This window comes from Peromyscus californicus, unplaced genomic scaffold (genome assembly GCF_007827085.1).
Source record: "Peromyscus californicus insignis strain IS unplaced genomic scaffold, ASM782708v3 Scaffold_7__1_contigs__length_154581171, whole genome shotgun sequence".
In the NCBI taxonomy this organism is placed as follows: domain Eukaryota; kingdom Metazoa; phylum Chordata; class Mammalia; order Rodentia; family Cricetidae; genus Peromyscus; species Peromyscus californicus.
Genome location: NW_026294595.1, coordinates 93,746,466 through 93,768,813, shown reverse-complemented (window position 1 = coordinate 93,768,813; position 22,348 = coordinate 93,746,466). Strand labels below are relative to the sequence as shown.

Here is a 22,348-nt window from a genome sequence, read left to right as displayed (position 1 = left end):
TAGCGGCACTGTGGGTGGACACGGGCTGGCGACTAGCAGTGAGCGTGGGCGGGGCGGGGGTAAGCCAGCCGAGTAGCTGCTCGATTGTTCTGGCCTGGCTATGGCGCCTCTCCTCCCCCCCGCCATGGCTCCCCGTGTCCCTGCTCCGCTCCTCTCAGTGAGTGAAAGTGGCCGCCGCCGCCGCCGGCCCAGCGCCCGCAGCCGCCTCAGCGCCGCCGCCATCTTGGGGTCCCAGGAGCCGCCGAGGGAGCGAGCTAGGAGCGTTCCCGTCCAACGCAGTCACCGTCCCTCGGCCTCAGCGAGCGAACCGCGGCTCCACAGTCGGCGGGGCGACCCCCCCCCTCCGGACCCCGCCCGCACCCCGCCCCCCCTCCGCCGCCGCCGCGGCGGCGGGGCCCCTCGGCCCGAGGTGAGGTTGAGTAGACGTGGGCGGGTGGACAGAGGGGGTGTAGTGTAGGCCCCTATGCGCCCCTCTCTGCGGGCGACGACTGGGCCGCGTCTTAAAGGGGCCGTAGCCCCCGGCCCTTGGATTTGTTGGGGTTAGTAGAGAGGATGGGTGTGGACACTCCCCGTAGGGTTGGGACCTCAGAGACCTGGGCCTCGGCTTTTCTCTCGTACCTCTGGAGCCCTGGGGTCATGGGTGACCTCAGCTCCCCGAGGAAGCCCGTGGAGCACCCACACGTGGGGAGTGTTAGACCAGGTGCACGTGGGACCCGGTGGGGCGGTGTCGGGCTAACACGTGTGTGGGTTTGGAGACGGGGAGGGGCAGGGCGGAGGCTTGTTGGGCTAGACTGGCAACCGGGTGAGGGTTCTACCTGTCAATTTAAACGAATGAGATCTGTGGGCTTGATAGTATGAGTATCAGTTTATGGGGAGCGAGCCGCGATACGGGTGAATGGTGCAAGTTGCTGGTTGGTGTTAGAGAGGGACGGACTTAACACGTGCACAGACTTAGAAATGTGTCCGTGACGTCCCTTCTGGGTTTTTGAGGCTTTTGCCGCGCGGCTAAGCAAGTGTCATCTTATTTTGACAATTCCTTCTTGAGCTTGCTGATGAAAAGTACTACTTCCGTAATCACGGAGGATGGAAGCCCCCTACAGTTTAGAAGTTGGATAGAGCCGAGGAAGGCATTTAACTATTTTAGTTAAGAACCAACTGTGCTGAGGATTCTTTGATTTACGTTTTTTTTTACTTGTTAGGAATAGTGAAAGGAATTTGAAGGTTGAACTCTTTAAAACATCGCTGGTCATGAGCTTAGTTAGTGACTCCTTAATTTACGTTCCTAATTTTCATTGTGGCTTACTGATACTGGTTCCCACGACTTCCCTTCCTTCCGGTCTTGTCTTTCTTGTTTTTTATGTGTGTTTTTGTTTCGGGCCAGGATGGCCCAGAACTTGAGATCCGCCTGCCTCAGTCTCCACAGTGCTGAGATTGTACACTTCCATGGCTCCCCTCCAACTCCCCACTAACCTTTTTCATATATGATCGTAGTTCAGGTGAATTAGACACAGTTCAGAAATTTTCAGTATATGCAGAGTTGTGTAACTATCACCACGATTTAACCAGTCACTTCAAAAAAAAGTATAGGAGCCTCTTAAGTACCATACATTCCTTTGTTTCCTCTTTCCACAGCACAATCAATCAATTTTCTGTCGTCTTCGACTCTTTTTTTTTTTTGAAACAGGGTCTCACTGTGTAGCTCTGGTAGTCCTGCAACTCACTATGTAGACCAAGCTGGCCTCTAACCCACAGATATCTGCCCACCTAAGTGTCCTGAGTGCTGGGAAATAAAGACATGCAACACTGTGTCCAGCAGATTTGCCTAGTCTTGACATTTCCATTTTATATAAAGGGATGCTAATATATGTACCCACTTTTTACTAGCTGCTTTCATGTAACGTGTTTTTGAGGGTCATACATGCTATAGCATGTAAAATTTGGTGTTTTGTTTTGTTTTTGCTGTTATTCTTTTTAAAGAAAGATTTCTGTATATGTGTGTGACCCTGAATGTATGTATATACCCATGTGTGTGTGTAGGAGCCCATGGAGGTCAGTTAGAAGAAAGCATCAGATTCTTTGGAACTGGAGTTACAGGTGGTTATGAGCCACCATGTGGGTGCTGGGAACCAAACCTTGGTCCTGTGCAATAGCAGTAAGCACTCTTACCTGCTTAGTCCTCTCAGCTCCCTGTTTCGGGTGTTTATTTGAGTCAGGATCTTACTATGTAACCCAGGGTAGTCTTGAACTCACAATCCTCTTGCCTCTGCCTCTTGATAAAGACATGGGCTATCTGGTTTTGTTTTATGCTGAAAATTCACTAGCTCCATCTTCCTATAAAACAACAATCTGGAATTGTTAAATTGGTTTTTCTTGGCACTTGCTTCTGCATCTTTATCTTTAACCAACCTTGGACTAAAACCTTCAAAAATTTTCAAAAAGTAGAACTTGAATTTGCTTTGGACCCAGCGCTCTGATGAATCCAGGATAATGAAGTAGTGTGTAGGCATACTGTGTTGGGGGCGGCCTCATCTCTTTCACAGACCCTCACTCTCATCTGAGCATTGTTCACTTTGCTCTCTCTCTTCTGTGCTGTGTAGTTAGGTTTGTGGTGGTTATGTCTGTCCCGAGCAAAACCATTCCCTAAACAACTGTACACATTGTACTTATATGTTACATTGATCCATAACTGAACGGTGACGTGAAGAAATGAAGATGTGGGTAGGTTATGTCAAAAGGTACTTCATTTCGAGCGTCTATGGGTTTTGGTGTGGGAGAGCACTAGAACCAGCCCCCGGGATACTGAATGATCACTGCAGTCATGAGTGATTTTGGAACTGCATATGGGACCATGCCTTTGCCACGTAGCCCAGGGTGTAGTAGTTTATACCACTGTATTCGTGTAAGCCCACTGTTAGAATGCTTACATGACAACAGGAATAGCTCAAGAAATAGTCACATTTCTCAGAATGTTTGTCATTACATGATGCATGTGTGTGCCTAGTAATAGCTGCATGTCTTTTAGATTTTGTTGGGCTCTTTTTCTGGGAGCTGGGAGGAAAACATGGTCTCATACTGTTGTAGCTCGAGATAGCCTAGAACTTACTGTGTGGACTGTGGCAGCCTCAAATTTTCAGCAGTCCCAGGAGTGAGCCACCATGCCTAGCTTCTGCCTATAGTCTAAAGTAAATTTTGTTTTTAAGAGAATAAATGCCTTGTTTTAATTTACTGTGTTCTTTCCTCTATGTCAGTGGTTCTCAGCCTTCCTAATGCTGCCCCCCTTAATACAGTTTCTCATGTGGTGATCCCAACCATAACATTATTTTCATTGCTACTTCAGAACTGTAATTTTATTACTGTTAGGAATCATAATGTAAATATCTGTGTTTTCCAATGGTCTTAGTTGATCCTGAAGGGGGTCTCAACCCACAGGTTGAGAATTGCTGTTCTGTATCTTGAGAAGAATTCAAACCAAGTTTAAAAGTATATGCATATGCATATATATACACACACATATATACATATATATAAATTTTTATTTAGTGTATTTGTGTGCACATGCCACATCACATGTGTGGAAGTCAAAGGACAATTTGCACAACTTGTGGGGGTCATCCTCACTGCCATGTGAGTTCCAGAGGTCAAGCTCAGGTCACCCAGTTTGGAGGCAAGTGTCTTGCCAGTTCTCAGACCAGTTTTTGAACTCTTTTTGATAGGGAATGTAACTAGAAAAAATTCTCTGACTGGGCTAGGGTGTGCCTCAGTAGTAGAGTGCATGCTCAGGGCCTTGAATTTGATCCGTAGCACCACCCCCTGCTACAATAGTAGTAGTAGTAGTAATAATAATAATAATAATAATAATAATAATAATAATAATAATATTGAGTAATCCAAAAAACACTGGTGGTGCATGCTTACAATTCCAGAATATAGGAGCTTGGAGCCAAGAAAATAAAAAAATTTAAAAATGATTTATTTATTATTTGATGTGCATTGGTGTTTTGCTTGCATGTATGTCTGTGTGAGGGTGTCAGATGCCCTGGAACTGGAGTTACAGACAATTTTGGGATGCTGTGTGGGTACTGGAATTGAATCTGGGTGCTCTGGAAGAGCAGCCAGTGCTCTTAATGGTTGAGCCATCTCTCCAGCCCTGAGTTTTAAGCTTGAAGTCAGCCTGGGCTACATAGGAAATTCATTAAGTACTTATACTCACTGAGCCATCTGGTATCCTGAAGACAAGTTTGAAAGTTGACTACTAAGTCTCAGAATATTGATGAGCTAGCATACAGTGATGAGAAGAGCTTAGGCATTGCTATTAAAAACCTGTAAGAGCCAGTTAGTGCTGGGAATGTAATTTGGAAGGGTGCCCAAAGCCCGGGTTCAATCCCCACCAACCCCTATACTGGGCATGGTACCACTTGCTGCAAGGTGGCCAGCTTGGGTTATTTCCAACCCTGTCTCTAAAATTAAGTAAATGAGCTGGGTGTGGTGGCATATGCCGATAATCCTAGCACTCAGGAGGCAGAGGCAGGTGGATCTCTGAGTTCGAGGCCAGCCTGGTCTACAGAGCCAGTTCAGGACAGCCAGGGCTACACAGAGAAACCCTGGCTCAAAAAAAGAGAGAGAGAAGAAAAAAGTTAAGTAAATGAATAAATATATGAACTGTTTAACATGATCAATACTTTCTTTCAGTATTCTAAACTTGGTTGGTTTTTATCCCTGTTTTACAGATGACAAGTAAAACTCAGGTTGCCAGTAAGTGGTAGTGTTGTCTCCTTTCAGTCCCAGAAATATTCTAAAGAGCATTTGTGTTTGTTTGAAGTCAATTCTCTTGTAGGCCAGGCTGTCCGTGGAGGCTGACCTTGAATTCTTAGTCCTCCTGCCACCACCTCTGAAGAGGTAGGATTACAGACATGTGCCACCACCCTCAAAACAAACAAACAAAAAAACAGTAAGAATTGCACTGAAAACTTTAGGTTTCTTTATAAAATGCTTTCCGTAAATTGACTGTGGTGGCACACAGCTATAATCCCAGCTCTTGTCAGGTGGAGACCGGAGGAGCAGGAATTCTAGGTCATCCTCTACTGAGAGCCAGTAATAGTTCAGAGAACTTGGTAGAGTAGTATATATAGGGTCTGGTGATGTATCTCAGTTGGTGGAGTGCTTATCTAGCATCCATAAAGTCCATAGCAATGTATAAACTGGGTGTGGTGGTTCACACCTGTAATCCCAGCACTTGGGAGATAGCAGCAGGTGGACCAAAAGTTCAAAGTCATAGTGAGTTCAAGGCTAGCATGCCCCAAAATAAGTAAAAGGTTTTTCACTTGAAAGACTTGGGTTTGACGGCTGGGTGTATAGGTAAGTGCTTGTAATTTCAACTCCTGGGAAGGTGAGGCGTGGGAGTGGGGGGTGGAGTTTCCTTGGAGTTGGAAGCCATCTTGGACTACAGAATGAATTCAAGGCCAGCCAGGGATGTACAGTGAAACCATGTTTTAAGATCTATGGTTATAGGGCTTAGAGAGGTCTCGGGTTCAGATCCCTGCACCCACATGTCAGGCCACAGTTGTCTATAACTCTAGTTCCAGGCTATCTGACACCCTCTTCTGGCCTCCACAGGCACCAGGCAGACATGTAGTGCACAGGTACACATGTAGGCATTCACATACACATAAAAATAAATCTTAAAAGAAACCACAATATTAATCTCAGTACTTGAGAGGTAGTAGGAGGCTTCTCAGTTCAAGGTCATCATTTTTACTGTTAGTTGCATGTTTTCACTTTGATGGCTTGCTTGGATTCATATTGTGGAGACCTTTTAAATGAAGATACCAAGAGTCAGCTTGAGGCTGGGCAGTGGCTCGCTCCTGGAACTGCTGAACATTTGAGGCTGCCACAGTCCACACAGTAAGTTCTAGGCAGAGCCAGGTGGATCTCTGTGAGTTCTAGGCCAGCCTGGGCTACAGAGTGAGATCCAGGACAGGCACTAAAACTACACAGAGAAACCCTGTCTTCAAAAACCAAAAACGAAAAAAAAAAAAGAATCAGCTTGATTAAACTCACCATGAAAGTTTTATACAAAGGTCGTCCTGAAAGGGTCCTGTGGGAGCAGTGGACATGCACTTACTGTGTAAAAGGCAGTTGAATGGAAGCTCTGCTATAGAAGATTATTACACGTAAGATTGATGTTTTACCATCATAAAAATTAAAGTTCTACCCCTCCAAAACAACAAAAAAAAAACCATGCAAAATAAAACCCAAACTCAATAACAACAAAAACCTGTTGGATATGATGTGAGCCTTATCCCAGGACTGGGGAGGCAGAGGCAGCCTGGTCTATATAACTAGTGTCCAGCCAGGCAGGATAAGTGGAGAAACTCTGTTTCAAAACAACAAATAAACAAACTAACTCACATAGGAACACAATCAACCAAACAAAATGAAATAGAAAAAGACTTCGATTTAATCTCATTTACTGGGCAAATTATTTAACATGTAACCTATGCTGACTTGAAATCTGTGTGTCCCACATCTGCCTCATGAGTGCTTCTTGGGATTATAAACTAAGATTACAAGTGTGCATCTCACCAAAGTCCAGCCACGATGAAAATTTGAGCTTCTAATAGGTAAAATGGAAATTATTATTTCTGCTTCTGAAACTAAATCACATGTTAAGCACTGAGCACATCACTGAACGTTGTTATCTTTTTTCATTTGGGAAATAAGTACACCAGTGGTTGTCACATTGTTTTGTTGTAGAATGGAGCTATTGCTTACTAGTAAGAGGGAACAACTAGGGGTTGGGAATTTAGCTCAGTGGTAGAGCGCTTAGCTCAAGGCCCTGGGTTCCGTCCTCAGCTCTGGGAGAAAAAAAAAAAAGAAGGAACAACTAATAGAGCATGAGGTTTTCTGAAATACTTAGGTTTAGAATGTATCTTTAGAGAAATGCTGCTATAAACACACCCCCCACCCCTGACGGGGCTCCTGTTTCCTCTCCTCTCCTCTCTTACCCCCCCCCTCCTCTCCACTCCCCTCCCCTCCCCAGGGTTTCACTGGCTGTCCTGGAATTAGCTCTGTAGACCAGGCTGGCCTCGAACTCAGAGATCCTCCTACTTCTGCCTCCCCTCCTGAGTGCTGGAATTAAAGGCGTGTGCCAACACTACCCAGTGAGACAGGGTTTCTCTGTGTAGCTCTGCCTGTTCTGGAGCTCACTCTGTAGGCTAGGTTGGCCTTGAACTCACAGAGATCAACCTGAATCTGCCTCCCCAGTGCTGGGATTAAAGGCGTGCACCACCAATGCCGGCTATATTATTATTATTTTTTTTTGTGAGGGCATGTTTGTATTTTTTGTTGTTGTTTTCCTATATTCTTGTTTTCTATAAAATAAAACAAGTGAGTTACCTCCAGTTTTGCATGTGATAACTTTTCTGCTCAGAAATTAGTTGCTGAGTAGAATAAAATGTGAAAGTCTGTGTGTGGAAACAGGAAAACAGATAAAAAAAATCTGTAGGATAAAAGAAATAATAAATAAAGGCACCGTGATCAGTTTATCCCTAAGAATGTTGTCCAGATAAGTTGCCAGAAAGGCCAATAAAAATAATTCCCAAATGGGTGGTGGTGGCATACACCTTTAATCCCAGCACTTGGGAGGCAAAGGCAGGTGGATCTCTGAATTCTAGGCTGACCTGATCTACAACATGAGTTCCAGGTCAGCAAGGACTGTTACACTGCGAAACCTTGTCTGAAAGAACCAAAACAAAAGTCATTCCCAGGAAGAGTATGAGGAGAGCGGCTGTGCCCCGTGAGATGGTCCGGTAGGGCCAGTGCTTGCTGTACAAGTCTGTCAGTTTGAGTGCCACCCCCAAACCTACAGTCGAAGGGAGTCAACTCCCAATGTGCTTCCATCTCTCATGGAGGTGTGTGCATATACAGGAAATAAAGTGAAGGAAGAGCTAATCGGTGCTTTGATCCCAGCTCTCCAGAGGCAGAGGCCGGTGGATCTCTGTGAGTTTGAGGCCAGCCTGGTCTACAGAGCAAGTTCCAGGATAGCCAGTGGTGGTGGTACATTGCTTTAGTTCCAGCACTTGGGAGGAAGAAGCAAGCGGATCTCTGGGAGTTCGAGGTCAGCCTGGTCTACAGAGTGAGTTCCAGGACACAAACCCTGTCTGGAACACCCCCACACACACACACCCCCGCAAAAAAAAATTGTTAAAAGTTTTTTTGTTTTGTTTTTCAAGACAGGGTTTCTTTGTGTAGCCCTTGACTCTCCTGAAACTAGCTATGTAGACCAGGCTGGCCTCAAACTCCCAGAGATCCTCCTGCCTCTGCCTCCCAAGTACTGGGATTAAAGGTGTGTGCCAAACAGCTTACTTTTTGACTGTAAGTGCTGGAGGTCCAAACTCAGGTCCTCAGACTGCACAGCAGGCACTTTACCCCTGGTCACCTTTCCAGCCTGCTCTTTTAGTAAGAGTGTTTCACACATTGATAATACAGTTAGAGTCTCATTAGTCTGCCTGCCTTCCTGGGAGCCTTTGATGTCCTAACATGATTTTTTACTTTAATCTGTACACATTCGATGGTCATAGTGGCTAATGCTTGCCTCCCCACTCCCAGCACTCTGGAGGCATAGGTATCTAACTAGAAATCTAGTCTCAAAAAAAGAAAAAAAATTTGGGTCTAGAGGTGTGCTCCTAGAGCCCCAGTGCTGGATGATTCCAGAGGCTTGCTGGCCCACCAGGCTACTAAATTGGCAAGTTTCAGGTTCAGTGAGGACTCTGTAAGATAAGATGGAAGGGCCATTGAGGTGGCTCAGTGCATAGACGCACTTGCCAAGCCAACTGTCCATCCAACTTTGAGCCATAAACCCATACAACTCTGATGTCCACATACTCACCCTCTCACACATCATGCACAAACTTACACACACAAAAGAACAAAGATGGAGAGTGATAGAGGGGGCACTGGACCTCTGGCCTCTGCATTCTCGCACGTCATGTACACGCTTTTTTTAAAGGAGGGGAGAAATGTGCTCTTCTAAATAACCTTAAAAAGGAATGAAATCTAAAACAAATAAGTGTATAAATCTATACTCAAACATTTTTATTACATTTTAGTTTATTTTTGTGTTTGTGCACACACATGTACTACAGTGTGTGGGGGGACATCAGAGGACAGCCTTAGGAGTTGGTTCTCTCCTTCTAAATCTGGGTCCTTGGGATTGAACTAAGGCTGTCAGATTTGGCATCAGATGCCTTTATCCATTGAGCCATCTTGCTGGCTATTCTGAGGCACTCATAAATATGGAATATGATAAAGTCATATTCAATATGGCTACAGGTTAACAGTTCTGATACTGATGTATATGCATACTAGAGTTGGACAACTAACTAAATGGGTGACTGGAGACAGACCTCTCAACTGTTGAAGTGGGATTCCTCCCAACCCCCCCTCCACAGGGTTTCTTTGTGTAGCTGAGGATGTCCTAGAACTCAGTCTGTAGACCAGGCTGGCCTCCAACTCTCAAGCTCAGGGACCCTCCTGCCCCTGCCTCCCAGGTGCTAGGATTAAATGTGTGCGCCACCACGCTGAACTTTGAATGGAAATTTGTAGGCAAGCACGAAAAAGAGGATTTCAGTATGAATCCCAAGTTTAGCTTCATATAAATACAGATTATTATACTTAGAAACATTAAGATACATACTCTTGCCAGGTGGTGGTGGTGGCGCTTGACTTTAATCCCAGCACTCAGGAGGCAGAGGCAGGCAGATCTCTGAGTTTGAGACCAGCCTGGTCTACAGAGCTAGCTTCAGGACAGCCAAGGCTTTTATACAGTGAAACCCGTTTTCAAAAACAAAACAAAATCCCCGAAAACATTCTTGTTCAATATAGACATAGAACACATCTATACTGTATTACTGTATTAGTTGGTTACATAATGACATCATGTATCCACTTAGTGCCTAGGTCTTTTTTTTTTTTTTTTTTTTTTTTGGTTTTTCGAGACAGGGTTTCTCTGTGTAGCTTTGCGCCTTTCCTGGATCTCGCGCTGTAGACCAGGCTGGCCTCGAACTCACAGAGATCCGCCTGCCTCTGTCTCCCGAGTGCTGGGATTAAAGGCGTGCGCCACCACCGCCCGGCGCCTAGGTCTTTTTTTGTTTGTTTGTTTTTTGTTTTTTTCCAGACGGTTTCTCTGTGTGGCTTTGGAGCCTATCCTAGCCTATCCTGTAGACCAGGCTGGCCTCGAACTCACAGAGATCCGCCTGGCTCTGCCTCCCGAGTGCTGGGATTAAAGGCATGTGCCACCAACACCCAGCTTTTCTTTTTGGTATTTTAAAGTCAAGAGTTTCTCTGTAGCTCTCTCTGCTTGTCCTGGAACTCAGAGATCTGCCTGCCTCTGCCTCCTGAGTGCTGGGTTTGAAGTTGTGCACTGCCAATACCCAGCTAGTGCCTAGATCTTTTATCTTCAATAAAAGGAAAAAGGTCTGTGTGGTGTTTTGAGTGAGACTGGTCCCTATAGCTTCATGTATTTGAATATTAAGTTCCCAGTTGGTGGACTGTTTAGGAAGGATTAGAAAGTGTAACCTTGTTGTTGAAGTGGTGGGGCGTTGAGGACTCAAAAGCCTAGGGTAGACTGGGCCTACCCTAGGCCCAGTCTCAGTCTCTTTCTGCTCCTGCCTGTGGATCAGGATATAGGTTCTCAGCTACTGCTCCAGCAGTATGCCTGCTTTCTTCCATGCTCTCTCCGTGATGATCATGGACTAACCCTCGGAAATTGTAAGTCTTCAATTTAAAGCTTTCTTTTATAAGTTGCCTTGGTCATTGTGTGTCCTTGTAGCAGTAGAACGGTAACTAAGACTGTTTGGAGAAGTGACCAGTTCTAGAGTTGACGGAAATATAAATGATTAAAAAGTACTTGGAAAAGTCAGGTCACGTGCAGACTTTTTTGTTACATACTTTTAAAACAATACAGTGTACAAATATTTGTGTAGCATTTGTAGTGTATTAGATAAGTAACTGAGAGATTCACAGTAAACCGGATATATGAGGGTCATAAACAGATTATGTGCCAATTTAATATGAGAGCATCCATGACTGGGTTTTGCAGGGATTCTAAAATCAATATCCTGTGTACACTTAGAAATGACTATATTTCATTTTGAAAAATAGCATGCAGGTTTCATTAAGAAAGAAAAAGGATTAAGAAAATATATAGTCACAATATACTTATGGGGTGGCAGTATATTCTTTTCTTTGCCACTTTAGGAATTTGTGGAAGGGAAGGAATTTGTGGAAGGGACAACCTTTTTTAGCCAAGACTTTTTCAGTTCACTTTTAAAATGCAGGTATTTTCTATCTCTGGAACATTATGAGTAAACTCAGCTTGTTAAGTTGCTAGACTGTTTCCATGTTATAGTGACCCTTAGGCTGAGCAGAGTGTTTCTGGCCCTCATGGTTGAGTGCTCTACCTACTTTTGCTGTTTGAGGGCAAGCCAGTTTTTCTCCCTGTATTTGCTCCTTAGTTTGGTGTGTGGTTCATATTATCTCTTCCTAATCAAGAGCTTTGTGACTTTATTTACCAGGATAAGGTAACCAAATAATTTACAGTTGAAACCTGGATGCTTTGGAAAGTGAAGGGAGAAGGTCTAAATCAGATTAGTGGGAGATAGGTCAGCGTAATGGTGGGACTTCTTGTTGTTTTTTGTTTGTTTGTTTGTTTTTGCTATTTTGTATCAGTGGCTGGTTGTTGTGGGTATTCATTCAGCCAATAGCTTTGGACTACCAGTATTAGGGCGTGGCCTCTTGGCAGGTTACATGACTGCTTAAAATCTGAGGAGGGGCACACAGTTGCTCTCTTAGAGTGATTGGAGACGAATAGCCTGCTGCTGGGCAGAACGGAGGACAACGATGGCTGTTTACTTGGTTCTGTATCCATGAGTGTATTTTCCCCCAATTTCATATCTTAATAAATCCTTGATGTCCCTAAACAGACTGGGGTGATGTGGGAGACCTGCTCCTTCCTCAGCTGATAGTAAAGAATTGGGGCTTTAGAGTCACTGATGGTAAATGGATTTTTTTTTTTTTTTTTTTTTTTTGGTGTTTCCACACAGGGTTTCTCAGTGTAGCCTTGGCTGTCCTGGAACTCGCTATTTAGACCAGGTTGACCTCAAACTCACAGACATCCTCCTGCCTCTGCCTCCTGAGTGCTAGGATCAAAGGCATGCACCACCACTGCCCAGCTCCAAATTCTATTTTTTTTAACTTAGTTATTTAAACTAAAATGAGAGTACTTTTTGTTTTGTATTTGGAGATAAGGTTTCTCTGTAGATTTTGCTGTTCTGAAACTTGATCTGTAGACCAGGCTGGCCTTAGACTTACAGAGATCTATCTGCCTCTGCACACCATCACTGCCTGGGTGAGTTTGACCTTGAAGTTTTGATCCTCCATGTGCTGGAATTATATAGGTGTGCACTACTGTATCAGGACAGAATTTGTAGTATACAGATTAAATGAGCTAGTTTGTTTTATTTTTTTTTAAGTTAAGAAATTTTGTGTGTGTGTGTGTGTGTGTGTGTGTGTGTGTGTGTGTGTGTGTGTGTGTATGTATGTATAGCACATGTATGTATATACCACAGGCACCAGAAGAGGGTGTCAGGTTCCCTGGAACTGGAGTTACAGACAGCTGTGAGCCACTGTGTGGTTGTTGGAAACTGAACCTGGGTCTTCTGCAAGAGCAGCCAATGCTCTAAATGCTGAGCCATCTCTCCAGGCATTTTATTTTTCAAGTTTTTGATAATGGGTTCCAACCTAGGGCCTCTCACGGGCCAAGAAAGCTCTATAACTCTGAGCTAGTAATTGACCTACAATATAGAATCCCCATACTAGTAGATTTTTCTAAGTATGTATGTGTGCACATACACATAAGTAGACTTAACATGGACATGGGGCAATTATGAGGAACTGAAGTATAATCAGAGTATAACCAGGATTAACTAGAGTCTTGGCACAGACCAGTCAATGGTAAATTGCTCTGTCAATGTATTAATAGTTTTTCCATCCTTAGAAATGTCAGTGTAAGGCAATATAAACTTTGAAGAGTTCTTCACTTTAAGATTGGAATAGATTTGACAAGTTTTTAGAAGAAGGTATTCATTCCTCCTTGGAGTCTTATCACTCCTGGAAAGTTTACACCTTTCTTTAATCTGTGATCCCCCTGCTAAGAAAGAAGATGGCTGGGCATGGTGGTGAGATTTTGTAGAAAACTCTAATAATATATGTATTCCCCTGGCAAATAGGCTACCTCATACATATGAATGACTATAAGTATAAAAAGAAGGTGATGTTGAAAATAAATACTGTACTCTGCAAGATGCACACAGTCAGCTCTTCACATGGATAGTTACTCATTCTTTTTGTAGTTATTAATGGAGGAGAAACAGGAAATACATCCAAGGATTGTTTGAAAAAGTGTTTTATAAATTGTGTTGCAGTTGATGATAATGTTTCTACATTTTACCTTTGCACTAGACGCCTTTGTGTCTAATGAACTATCTGAGTTTGTTGTGGTCTCTATGTCTTGTGTTTGAGAGAGCCTGATTTCTGTTTATACAGAAGGCAGACAGGCAGAAGAGGAAGAGGAATAGTCTTTTATGTTTTTTCCTTTTTCTTTTTTTCACTTACCTTCATTCTGCAGCTGTGCAGTCGGAGGTCTTTGTGCATGAAGACAGATTTGTTCTATGGCCTCGGAGTTGGGTGCCGGGGACGATGGCAGCTGCGCTGAGCTGGCAAAGCCCCTCTATCTTCAGTACCTGGAGAGGGCCTTGCGGTTGGACCATTTTCTGCGACAAACATCGGCCATCTTCAACAGGAATATTTCTAGGTTTGTTACTTTATCTCTAACAATGTTTTATTTCATTTGTGATTACTGTCTCTAAGATTTAATGGTAAACTATTTATGATTTTTATTTTTGGTATTTTTTTTTTCTCTTTCAAATAAAACAGTCAACTTTTTCAAAGACTGTTTGTTCTTTAAATGTTCATTTGTAATAACCTTAAATTAATCATTCAGTCAATCTTTTTTTTTGAGACATGGTCTCCCTATGTAGACCAGGCTGACCTAGAACTCACGGATCTCTGCCTCCACCCCTGGAACACCAGGTTTAAAGGTGTGAGTACCAGCTTGCCTGACCACTTAGATCTCTCTTTCACACACACACACACACACACACACACACACACACACACACACTCACACACACACTCATTTATATTATATTATATTGTATTATATTATATTTATACTGGTCTCAAATGACCTTGAACTCCTGATCCTCCTGCCTCCACCAGGTGCTAGGTTTATAGGCATGTGCTGCCACACTTGGCTCAAAATATATTTTGTTGGATAATCTTTAATTACAGACTTATTCTTTATTATTCAATTTATAGTGATGACAGTGAAGATGGACTGGATGACAATAATCCCTTATTGCCCGAGTCTGGGGATCCCTTAATACAAGTAAAAGAGGAACCTCCAAATTCATTGCTGGGGGAAACTTCTGGGGCAAGCAATTCTGGATTATTGAACCCATACTCACTGAATGGAGTTCTGCAGTCAGGTCAGTGTGGAGTGGGATTCCTCTGGACCTTGAGTTCTCTTGGGGGCAGTCATCCTTTCATTTTTTTTTTTTTTTTTTTATTCTTTATGTTTCTTTATCCAGAATCAAAATCTGACAAGGGGAATTTATATAACTTCTCTAAGTTGAAGAAAAGCAGAAAGTGGCTAAAGGTAAGAGCTAAGACAGAATGTTTCTAGTCCAAATAACCTCCTAAGATTGCAATAGAAGGGAAGTCCCTGCTCCATTTGGGCATCCTGGCAGGTGTTTCCAGAGACAGGTTTTTATATTGGAGTTGGTTTTGTGAAGAGAACTCAGTGAAGTCATTTTAGTAGACTTATTAAATATGAGACACTGAAGAAAGAAGAGACATTGATTGGATAAGCTACTTCCTTCATTGGCTCACCTTGTAATTAGGAATGTCAATTTTTCATGAATGTTTGAATAGTTCACCAAATGTCCTGAGTGCCTCCACGTGCCAAGTCCATGTGCCAGCTGCTATTATAGGTAGACAAGTCTCTGATCTGTGTCATTTACATTCTGCATGAGGGAGGTAGTGAGTAAGAGTGTAAACAAGTAATTACAACTTCATTAAAAGATAGCATTTCAACAGAATTCTGAATGATCAGAGTGAGCCGTGTGAATGTCTAAGGTAAGAGCCATTGATCATATGAGACATACACAAGAATCATTCACAAAGAAGCAACTTGGTGTGTCTGGGAGAAGAGGCTAGGGTGGCTGGCAAAGTGAATAGGGTAGTAGAAATGAGATTAGAACCTAGTGATGTGTGGGCTGCCTTCCATTGTTAGGAGTGCCCTTACTCAGATCACAGCTATAAGTAGTTAGAGTAGCATAGTATTTACTCCACTACTGTGACTGGTCTCAGTTAACAGGGTGATATTTCTTCTTTTAAAAGGGTCTCTTAGTTAGCATATGCAAACATTTAATTAAAAAAAACTGATTCACTATTTCTTACTTTTGCTATGAGCTCAAAATGATGTAAGTCCTTTAATATCACCACCATGTCCTTTAAAACTCAGATGGTTAAAGCCTGACTTGCTTTATATCAGAAAGATTTTTAGAAAGTTAGAAATATAGAAACCTTTATGCTTAACTATCACATTTTTAAGAATTGAGATATGGCTCTGGAGAGGTGGTTCACAATGCTTGTTGCTCTTGCTGAGGACCTGGATTTTGTTCCCAACACATATGGTGTCTCACAACCATCAATAACTCAAGTTCCAGGGGATCTAATACCTTCTGACCCAGCGGGCACCAAGTATGCATATAAGTGCATGCAGACAAAACACATACACATAAAGTAAATAAATCTTAAAAAAAAAAGATAAAAATTGAGATATAAGTCACTGACCATAAAATCTAATCTTTTAAACTATGAGACATAGCTTTTAATATGTTCACAAACTTCTTGGCAATTACCATTGTCTAATTTCAGAACATTTCATCATTACATGAAGAAACCCTTTGCTCATTAACAGCCACTCCTGTCCTGAGAGTCTCTCAGTCCCTGCTGGCTGTTACTCACTCACTCTCTTCTCTCTCTCTCTCTCTCTCTCTCTCTCTCTCTCTCTCTCTCTCTCTCTCTCTCTCTCTCTCTCTGTTGATTTGCCCATTCTGGACATTTCATAGAAATTGAATCATAGTATTTGGACTTTTGTGGCTGGCTTTTCTTACTTGGTGTACTACTTGAAGGTTTATTATGTTCTGGTATGTGTTAGTACTTTGTATCTTCTCATGGTCTAATCTGAATCTGCCACGTTTTGTTTCTCCATTCACAAAGTACTGGACATTGAGTTGTCTCCCTTCTAGCTATCACACCTTGCTTTGTCCTTATTCCCTTATACGCTGTATTCCTTTTTTTTTCTTTATTCCTATACCCTAAATTTTTTGTATTCAGCATTTAGATGGATTTTTTTGTTGTTGTTAAAGAGAAGTCTAAGAATCTGAAATGACTATACTCTGGCTCTTTTGGTCGTTGTTCTAGCATCTGGGGAAAAAATGATTGGATTGTAAAAGAAATTGCTTCACAGCAAAAGTTATATTCAATTTTCACCCCTTTTCTAGAGTATTCTTTTAAGTGATGAGTCCAGTGAGGCAGATTCTCAGAGTGAAGACAATGACGATGAAGAAGAAGAACTCCATCTCAGCCGAGAAGAGCTTCACAACATGCTTCGATTACACAAATATAAGAAACTTCACCAAAATAAATACAGTAAAGACAAGGAGGTGAGGGTTTCAAGAGAACGCCCCACCGTGACACTCTTCTAACCTGTGTGAGATAGTGATTGTTAATAGTTTATTGTGACCAGAAGTCTAGCTTTTGAAAGTAGGTAATTGAATGTCTTTTAAATAGCCTTAGTGTTGTGTTTCCATCCTCACTGTCTCAGTTCTGGGCCACTTTCATCACTTAGAAAGACCCCTTTTGCCCTTAGCTTCTGCTCTCGTCTGGTCTTTCTTGGTACCAGGCAGCCACCAGTCTACCTTCTTTCTTGATACTTCTTTGTATTTTACATATTTATCTACTTGAGACTTGCTTAGGAGGGTGACCTTGAACTCCCATCTCCACCATCCAAGTGCTGGCATGTGCCACCACGTACAGTTGTGGTTGTTTTATTTTTGGGTGGTGTTACAGATTGAGTCCAGGGCCTCATGTATGCATGTGTCCATTCTAGACATTTCATACAGATGGAATCAGATAACGTACTTTTTACCCAACTTCTCTCACTTAATATAATGTTTACAAGGTTTGTCCATGTTTGTACTATGTATTACTATCCCATTCGTTTTTATTGCCAATAGTTTTATTTTTAGAACATGGTGTTTTTGTTTGTCACTCGATGAGCTGATTTTTCCCACTTTGGGCACTATTGTATGCTACTGTGAAGGTTTTTTGTAGATGTATGTTTTCATTTCTCTTGGTTATATACTCAGCACAGAAGTTGCTAGGTCATATGATAACTGTGCTTTACTTTGTGAGACTATCAGTATATAATTACCACTGCAATTACTTGTTGATGTTTTCTGTCTGGGAAAAACTTTTCTTCATAGATCAATATTATAGTGATGATAGTTCCCACCCAACCCCCAACCCCCTGGCTGTCCTGGAACCTGCTCTGTAGATCAGGCTGGCCTTGAACTCAGAGATTGGCCTCCCTCTGCCTCCTCCTAAGTGCTGGGATTAAAAGTGTACGCCACCGCCACCCATTTGATGATAGTTTTAATGACAACTATTTGACCACTGTTACCAAAACATTCTGATTTTTGCCAGAAATATAGGCTATTGTACATAATGAGCAGTAGTATATTTTAAGACCAAATGATTTTCCAACAATATTAAGGTTGAATGGTAGTTCAGAGAACCTTGAGTAATACACGTAAACTTACAAACTACAAACCTATGGGAATGATAAGCAGTGGAATACCTAACTTTCGTGGTTATTGTTGTTTTGAGATAGAGTTTCTCTGTGTAGCCCTGACTATCCTGGAAACTCACTGTGTAGACCAGGCTGGCCTTGAACTCACAGAGATCTGCCTTCCTCTGCCTCCCAAATGCTGGGATTAAAGGTGTGCACCACCACTGCCCAACAGTATCCTAACAGTTTTGATTCTGAAACCTGATGCCATAGTACTTGGTACTCTTTGTATTTACTCATTTCTCTTTTTCTTTTTTTGAGACAGGTCTCACTCTATAGCCCAGATGGGCCTTGAATTCATAGCAGTCTGCCTCAGCCATATGTGTTGGGATTATAGGCATGATCTGCTTTGATTTTTTTTTTTAATTGAAATAAAACTGATATACATAGGACTGTAAGTGTACAGCTTGATGCATGCTTACTTAATTTTGCCAGTTGACAGAGGGCTTTATTTTAGTCCTCCATGTTATTCCATCATTTATAATCTTAAAAAGTGATTCAAAAGATTTTAATTTATATGAGAAATAAGATTTTATGGGGTTTGAAAGTCAGTTGAAATGAAATGTTTGGAAGGATTTACTGCTACATGGATGGAAAAAATGAGATTATTCATGTTAATTGTAAAATAATAGGTACTGTACTTAATAATAAACTCTTTTGGTGAGAGGGAGGGGGACTTGAAAGGGGATAGGGCTGTGATGACAGATTGGTAACTGTTTGAAGGACCTAACAGCATATGCAACCAGCACAGAGGCAGGCGGGAGGCCAGGAAGTCTGCATGGTGTGTTTCGGGCCAGCCAGGACTACACAGTGAGTAACAGCCCGAATAGTTACTATCAGGAACCTAGTAAAGTAAAGTTGAGGACCTATTGGTAGTGGAACTACGGCTTACTTCTTAATGATGAATTTTTGTTTGATTTTTGCATTTACTTATTTAGTTTGTGTGTGGGCATGTGTGCAGCACACGTGTATGGATGTGAGTGATGTCAGAGGACAGCATCATTCAGGTGTCTTCCACACTTTGGTTTCCAGGGATTGAACTCAGGCTTTCAGAGTTGATGGCAAATGCCTTCTTTATCTGCTGATATCTTTCTAGCCCTTAGGTGAATTTCTAAAGACAAAAGATTCTTTATCTTTTTGTTTTGTTTTCATTTTTTGTTGTTGTTACAGTGTTTTTGCTTTGTTTCTGTTTTATTTAAGACAGAGTCTTGTGTAGCTCAGGCTGGCCTGGAATTCCTGATCTCCTTGCCTCCACTTTCCTTTTCCCTTTAAGCCAGTGTTGGAATTACTAGCTTAAAGAGAAATGCCTCTGGTACCAAAGTGTATCTGAAGTACATAGTGGTGCACATTTGCATATCCAGTATTTGGAATGAGGAGTTCAAAGCCAGCCTGGACTGCATAAGCTGCTGTTGAAGAAGGTTAAAAAAAAAAAAAAAGAAAGAAAGAAAATATGATAGAAAATCAGATTCGTGAAGGTTTTCCTTCCCAAACTCTTTCCAACAATCTGTCTTATGCATAGCAGTTGAACCTGTTTTGCTTCAAAGTTAAGAAAATTGTCTTTGCTGGACTAATTTCTTACTGGTCTGTGGAAACAATGTTTAGGAGCTATGATTTCCTCTGGCTTAGCTTTCTTTAATTGAGATGACTTGAGGCTGTGCTGTGGGGTGCAGGCAGGCCCATCACAGTGTTTGCCTGCTTCAGTTGCAGCAGTACCAGTACTACAGTGCAGGCCTGCTCTCCACATACGACCCTTTCTATGAGCAGCAGCGTCACTTACTTGGACCCAAAAAAAAGAAATTCAAGGAAGACAAGAAGCTTAAAGGTAAGCATTTATCCCACCCATATTTACTCTTCCTTCATTTCAGAATTGTGTGTGGTGCATTTGGACTTTAAATGTAGTATCAAATTACTGAAAAACTATAGTCTCTTTTTTCTGATTAGTGACATTATTATTTCACATTTGTTCTGTGGTCTTTCCTAGAAATAGAAAGACTTAAGAACTATAGATTGTAAACATTTGCCAGTAATCCCAGCACTTGGTGGGTAGACTCAGGAGAGTCTAGAGATCAGATACGAATTCTGCTCACAAAGCATATTTTTAGTCTTCCCTTCTTTTTCACATCCCCCTTTTCTTATCTTCTACTCTCCCTTCCAGTGGAAATGAAGTATTTGTGCTATTTATGATTTTTTCCTCAAAAAATTTATTGTCCTATCAACTGATGCATTTTTTCTCCTATTATTTTCTTTAGTTGTCTTGCATTTCCACCAAAAAGAAGTAGGTTTCCACGTTGTGACTGTCACTTGAGGCCAGTGATGCTTTACAAACCTTTCACAGTGCAAAGTTCAGAAGTCATTTGAATTTTACATATTAGTCTGTTTTTCATGTGAACAGAGGGAATGTCCAAAATTCTTTTCAAATTAGTGAGATCTTCCTTTTGGAATATTTATTGGCTTGATAAAAGGAAGAAACATTGCCTGCCTCTGGTAGAATGAGGAGAGCTCCTGAAGACTTTTGTTTTAGAGTGATGATGGTGTTCTTTGGTTGTGTGCTGTGGAGGGAGTGAAATGTAGCCTTGTAAGCATCTCTTTCCTTTGCAGCTAAGTTGAAAAAAGTGAAGAAAAAAAGACGACGAGATGAAGAGCTTTCCTCTGAAGAATCCCCACGTCATCACCATCACCAGACCAAAGTCTTTGCTAAGTTTTCTCATGACGCACCTCCCCCTGGCACCAAGAAGAAACACTTATCCATTGAGCAGCTTAATGCTCGCCGCAGGAAAGTATGGCTCAGCATCGTGAAGAAGGAGCTACCGAAGGTAAGTGAGTGAAAGGGACGGGCGGGAACACGGCAGCGGGAGTGGGAGGGAGTTCTGGTGGTGTAGGACCAGCTTAGACATTTAGTGATGTTCGTCATGTTTCTTACAACCTCCAGAAGTAAGCAAAGTAAATAAAACTGACCAAATGGGGGCTGGAGAGATGGCTCAGTGGTTAAGAGTACCGGCTACTCTTCCAGAGGACTTATGTTGAATTCCCAGCAGCTACATGGTAGCTCACAACTGTCTGTACCTCCAGTTCCAGGGGATCCAACACCCTTATACAGACATACTTGCCAGCAAACACCAATGCACATGAAATAAAAATAAATCATTAAAAATTTTTAAAAAAAAGACCAACTGACCAATATGTGGGCGAATGGGCATATTAATGATGAGAGGAGAAGGGCCAAATGTAACAGGAACAAGTCAAACAGATGTATTTACCTGTGTTATAAATAACAGTTATATTCTAGTGGTGGATGCTAAGTGTGTGTCTCCATGGTTTTATACTCAAGGAGTATGTAGTAAAAAAAGAAAATACCGTATTATGTAAACTAAGACAAAAAGAACTACACAGGGCTGGTGAGTGGCTCGGTGAGTAAAGGCTCTCACCACCAAGCCAATTCCTGCACGTTGTCCTCTGACCTCCACATGGGCACCTTGGCATGTACATACACACAAAACACACATACACGTTAGACATAAAGTTTTAAAAACTACACAGAGTGGGGTTAACATTGTAAATGTGGATAGTGATCAGATGAGCTATTTTGAAATTACATCATCTGTATACTACACTTCAACAGTCAAAGAAAATATATTACCAATGAGAGCTGCTTTCTCACTCCAGGGAGTGATGTTATAAGTAAGGAAAAGGGAAAACTGAGCTGAAGCCTGGGAAATCTGACTAGAATTAGAGATCTTAGAATGATTTCATGGAGACTCACACATGTGACTATAGAAGTATATAAATGATTGTGTTTGCATGTACAAGCTGGCAGAATTCAAATAAGTACCACTTTTGTTTTGTTTTGGTACTGGGGATTAAAACTTAGGGTCTTAATATAAGCTAAGTAGAACTGTTCTCTCACTGAACTATATACCAAAACGACTTTTTGTTTCTTGTGGGTTGTTCCGAGACAGCATTTCTCTATGTAGCCCTGGCTGTCCTGGAACCTGCTCTATAGACCTGGTTGGCCTCGAACTCAGAGATCCACCTGCCTCCCCTCCTGAGTGCTGGGACTAAAGGTGTGCACCGCCACCACCCAGCTTCCTGTTTGGATTTTTGAAATGGGGTATCATGTGTACCAGGTTGGCTATCAGAAAATGGAGAATGTCCTTGGATTCCTGACTTCGCTTCCTAGTTGGTTTAGTTTTTCAAGAAAAAGATTCCCTCTGTATAAGCACACTGCAGTCATACATCAGGAGCTTTAACAAGCTGATCAAATATTGTCTGCTTTGTGGTTGATAGTAACATTTCATCAGTTTTCTCCTGATT

General features: G+C 42.1%; 1 protein-coding gene across 3 annotated transcripts in view; it reads left to right on the top strand.

The window, feature by feature from the left end:
- The first annotated feature begins 294 nt into the window (after positions 1-294).
- Positions 295-22,348, top strand: part of Ino80 (INO80 complex ATPase subunit) — a 108,044-nt gene continuing 85,990 nt past the window's right edge. For 2 of the 3 annotated variants that reach the window (XM_052726717.1, XM_052726716.1), the window contains exons 1-7: positions 295-409; positions 13,685-13,870; positions 14,437-14,606; positions 14,709-14,776; positions 16,689-16,850; positions 19,739-19,859; positions 20,636-20,850. In XM_052726717.1, the coding sequence (XP_052582677.1) occupies positions 13,728-13,870; positions 14,437-14,606; positions 14,709-14,776; positions 16,689-16,850; positions 19,739-19,859; positions 20,636-20,850 (879 nt within the window). In that variant the 5' untranslated portion in view covers positions 295-409; positions 13,685-13,727. Of the gene's footprint in view, positions 410-13,684; positions 13,871-14,436; positions 14,607-14,708; positions 14,777-16,688; positions 16,851-19,738; positions 19,860-20,635; positions 20,851-22,348 lie in introns of those variants that run through there. The other variant, XM_052726718.1, reaches the window with a different exon arrangement.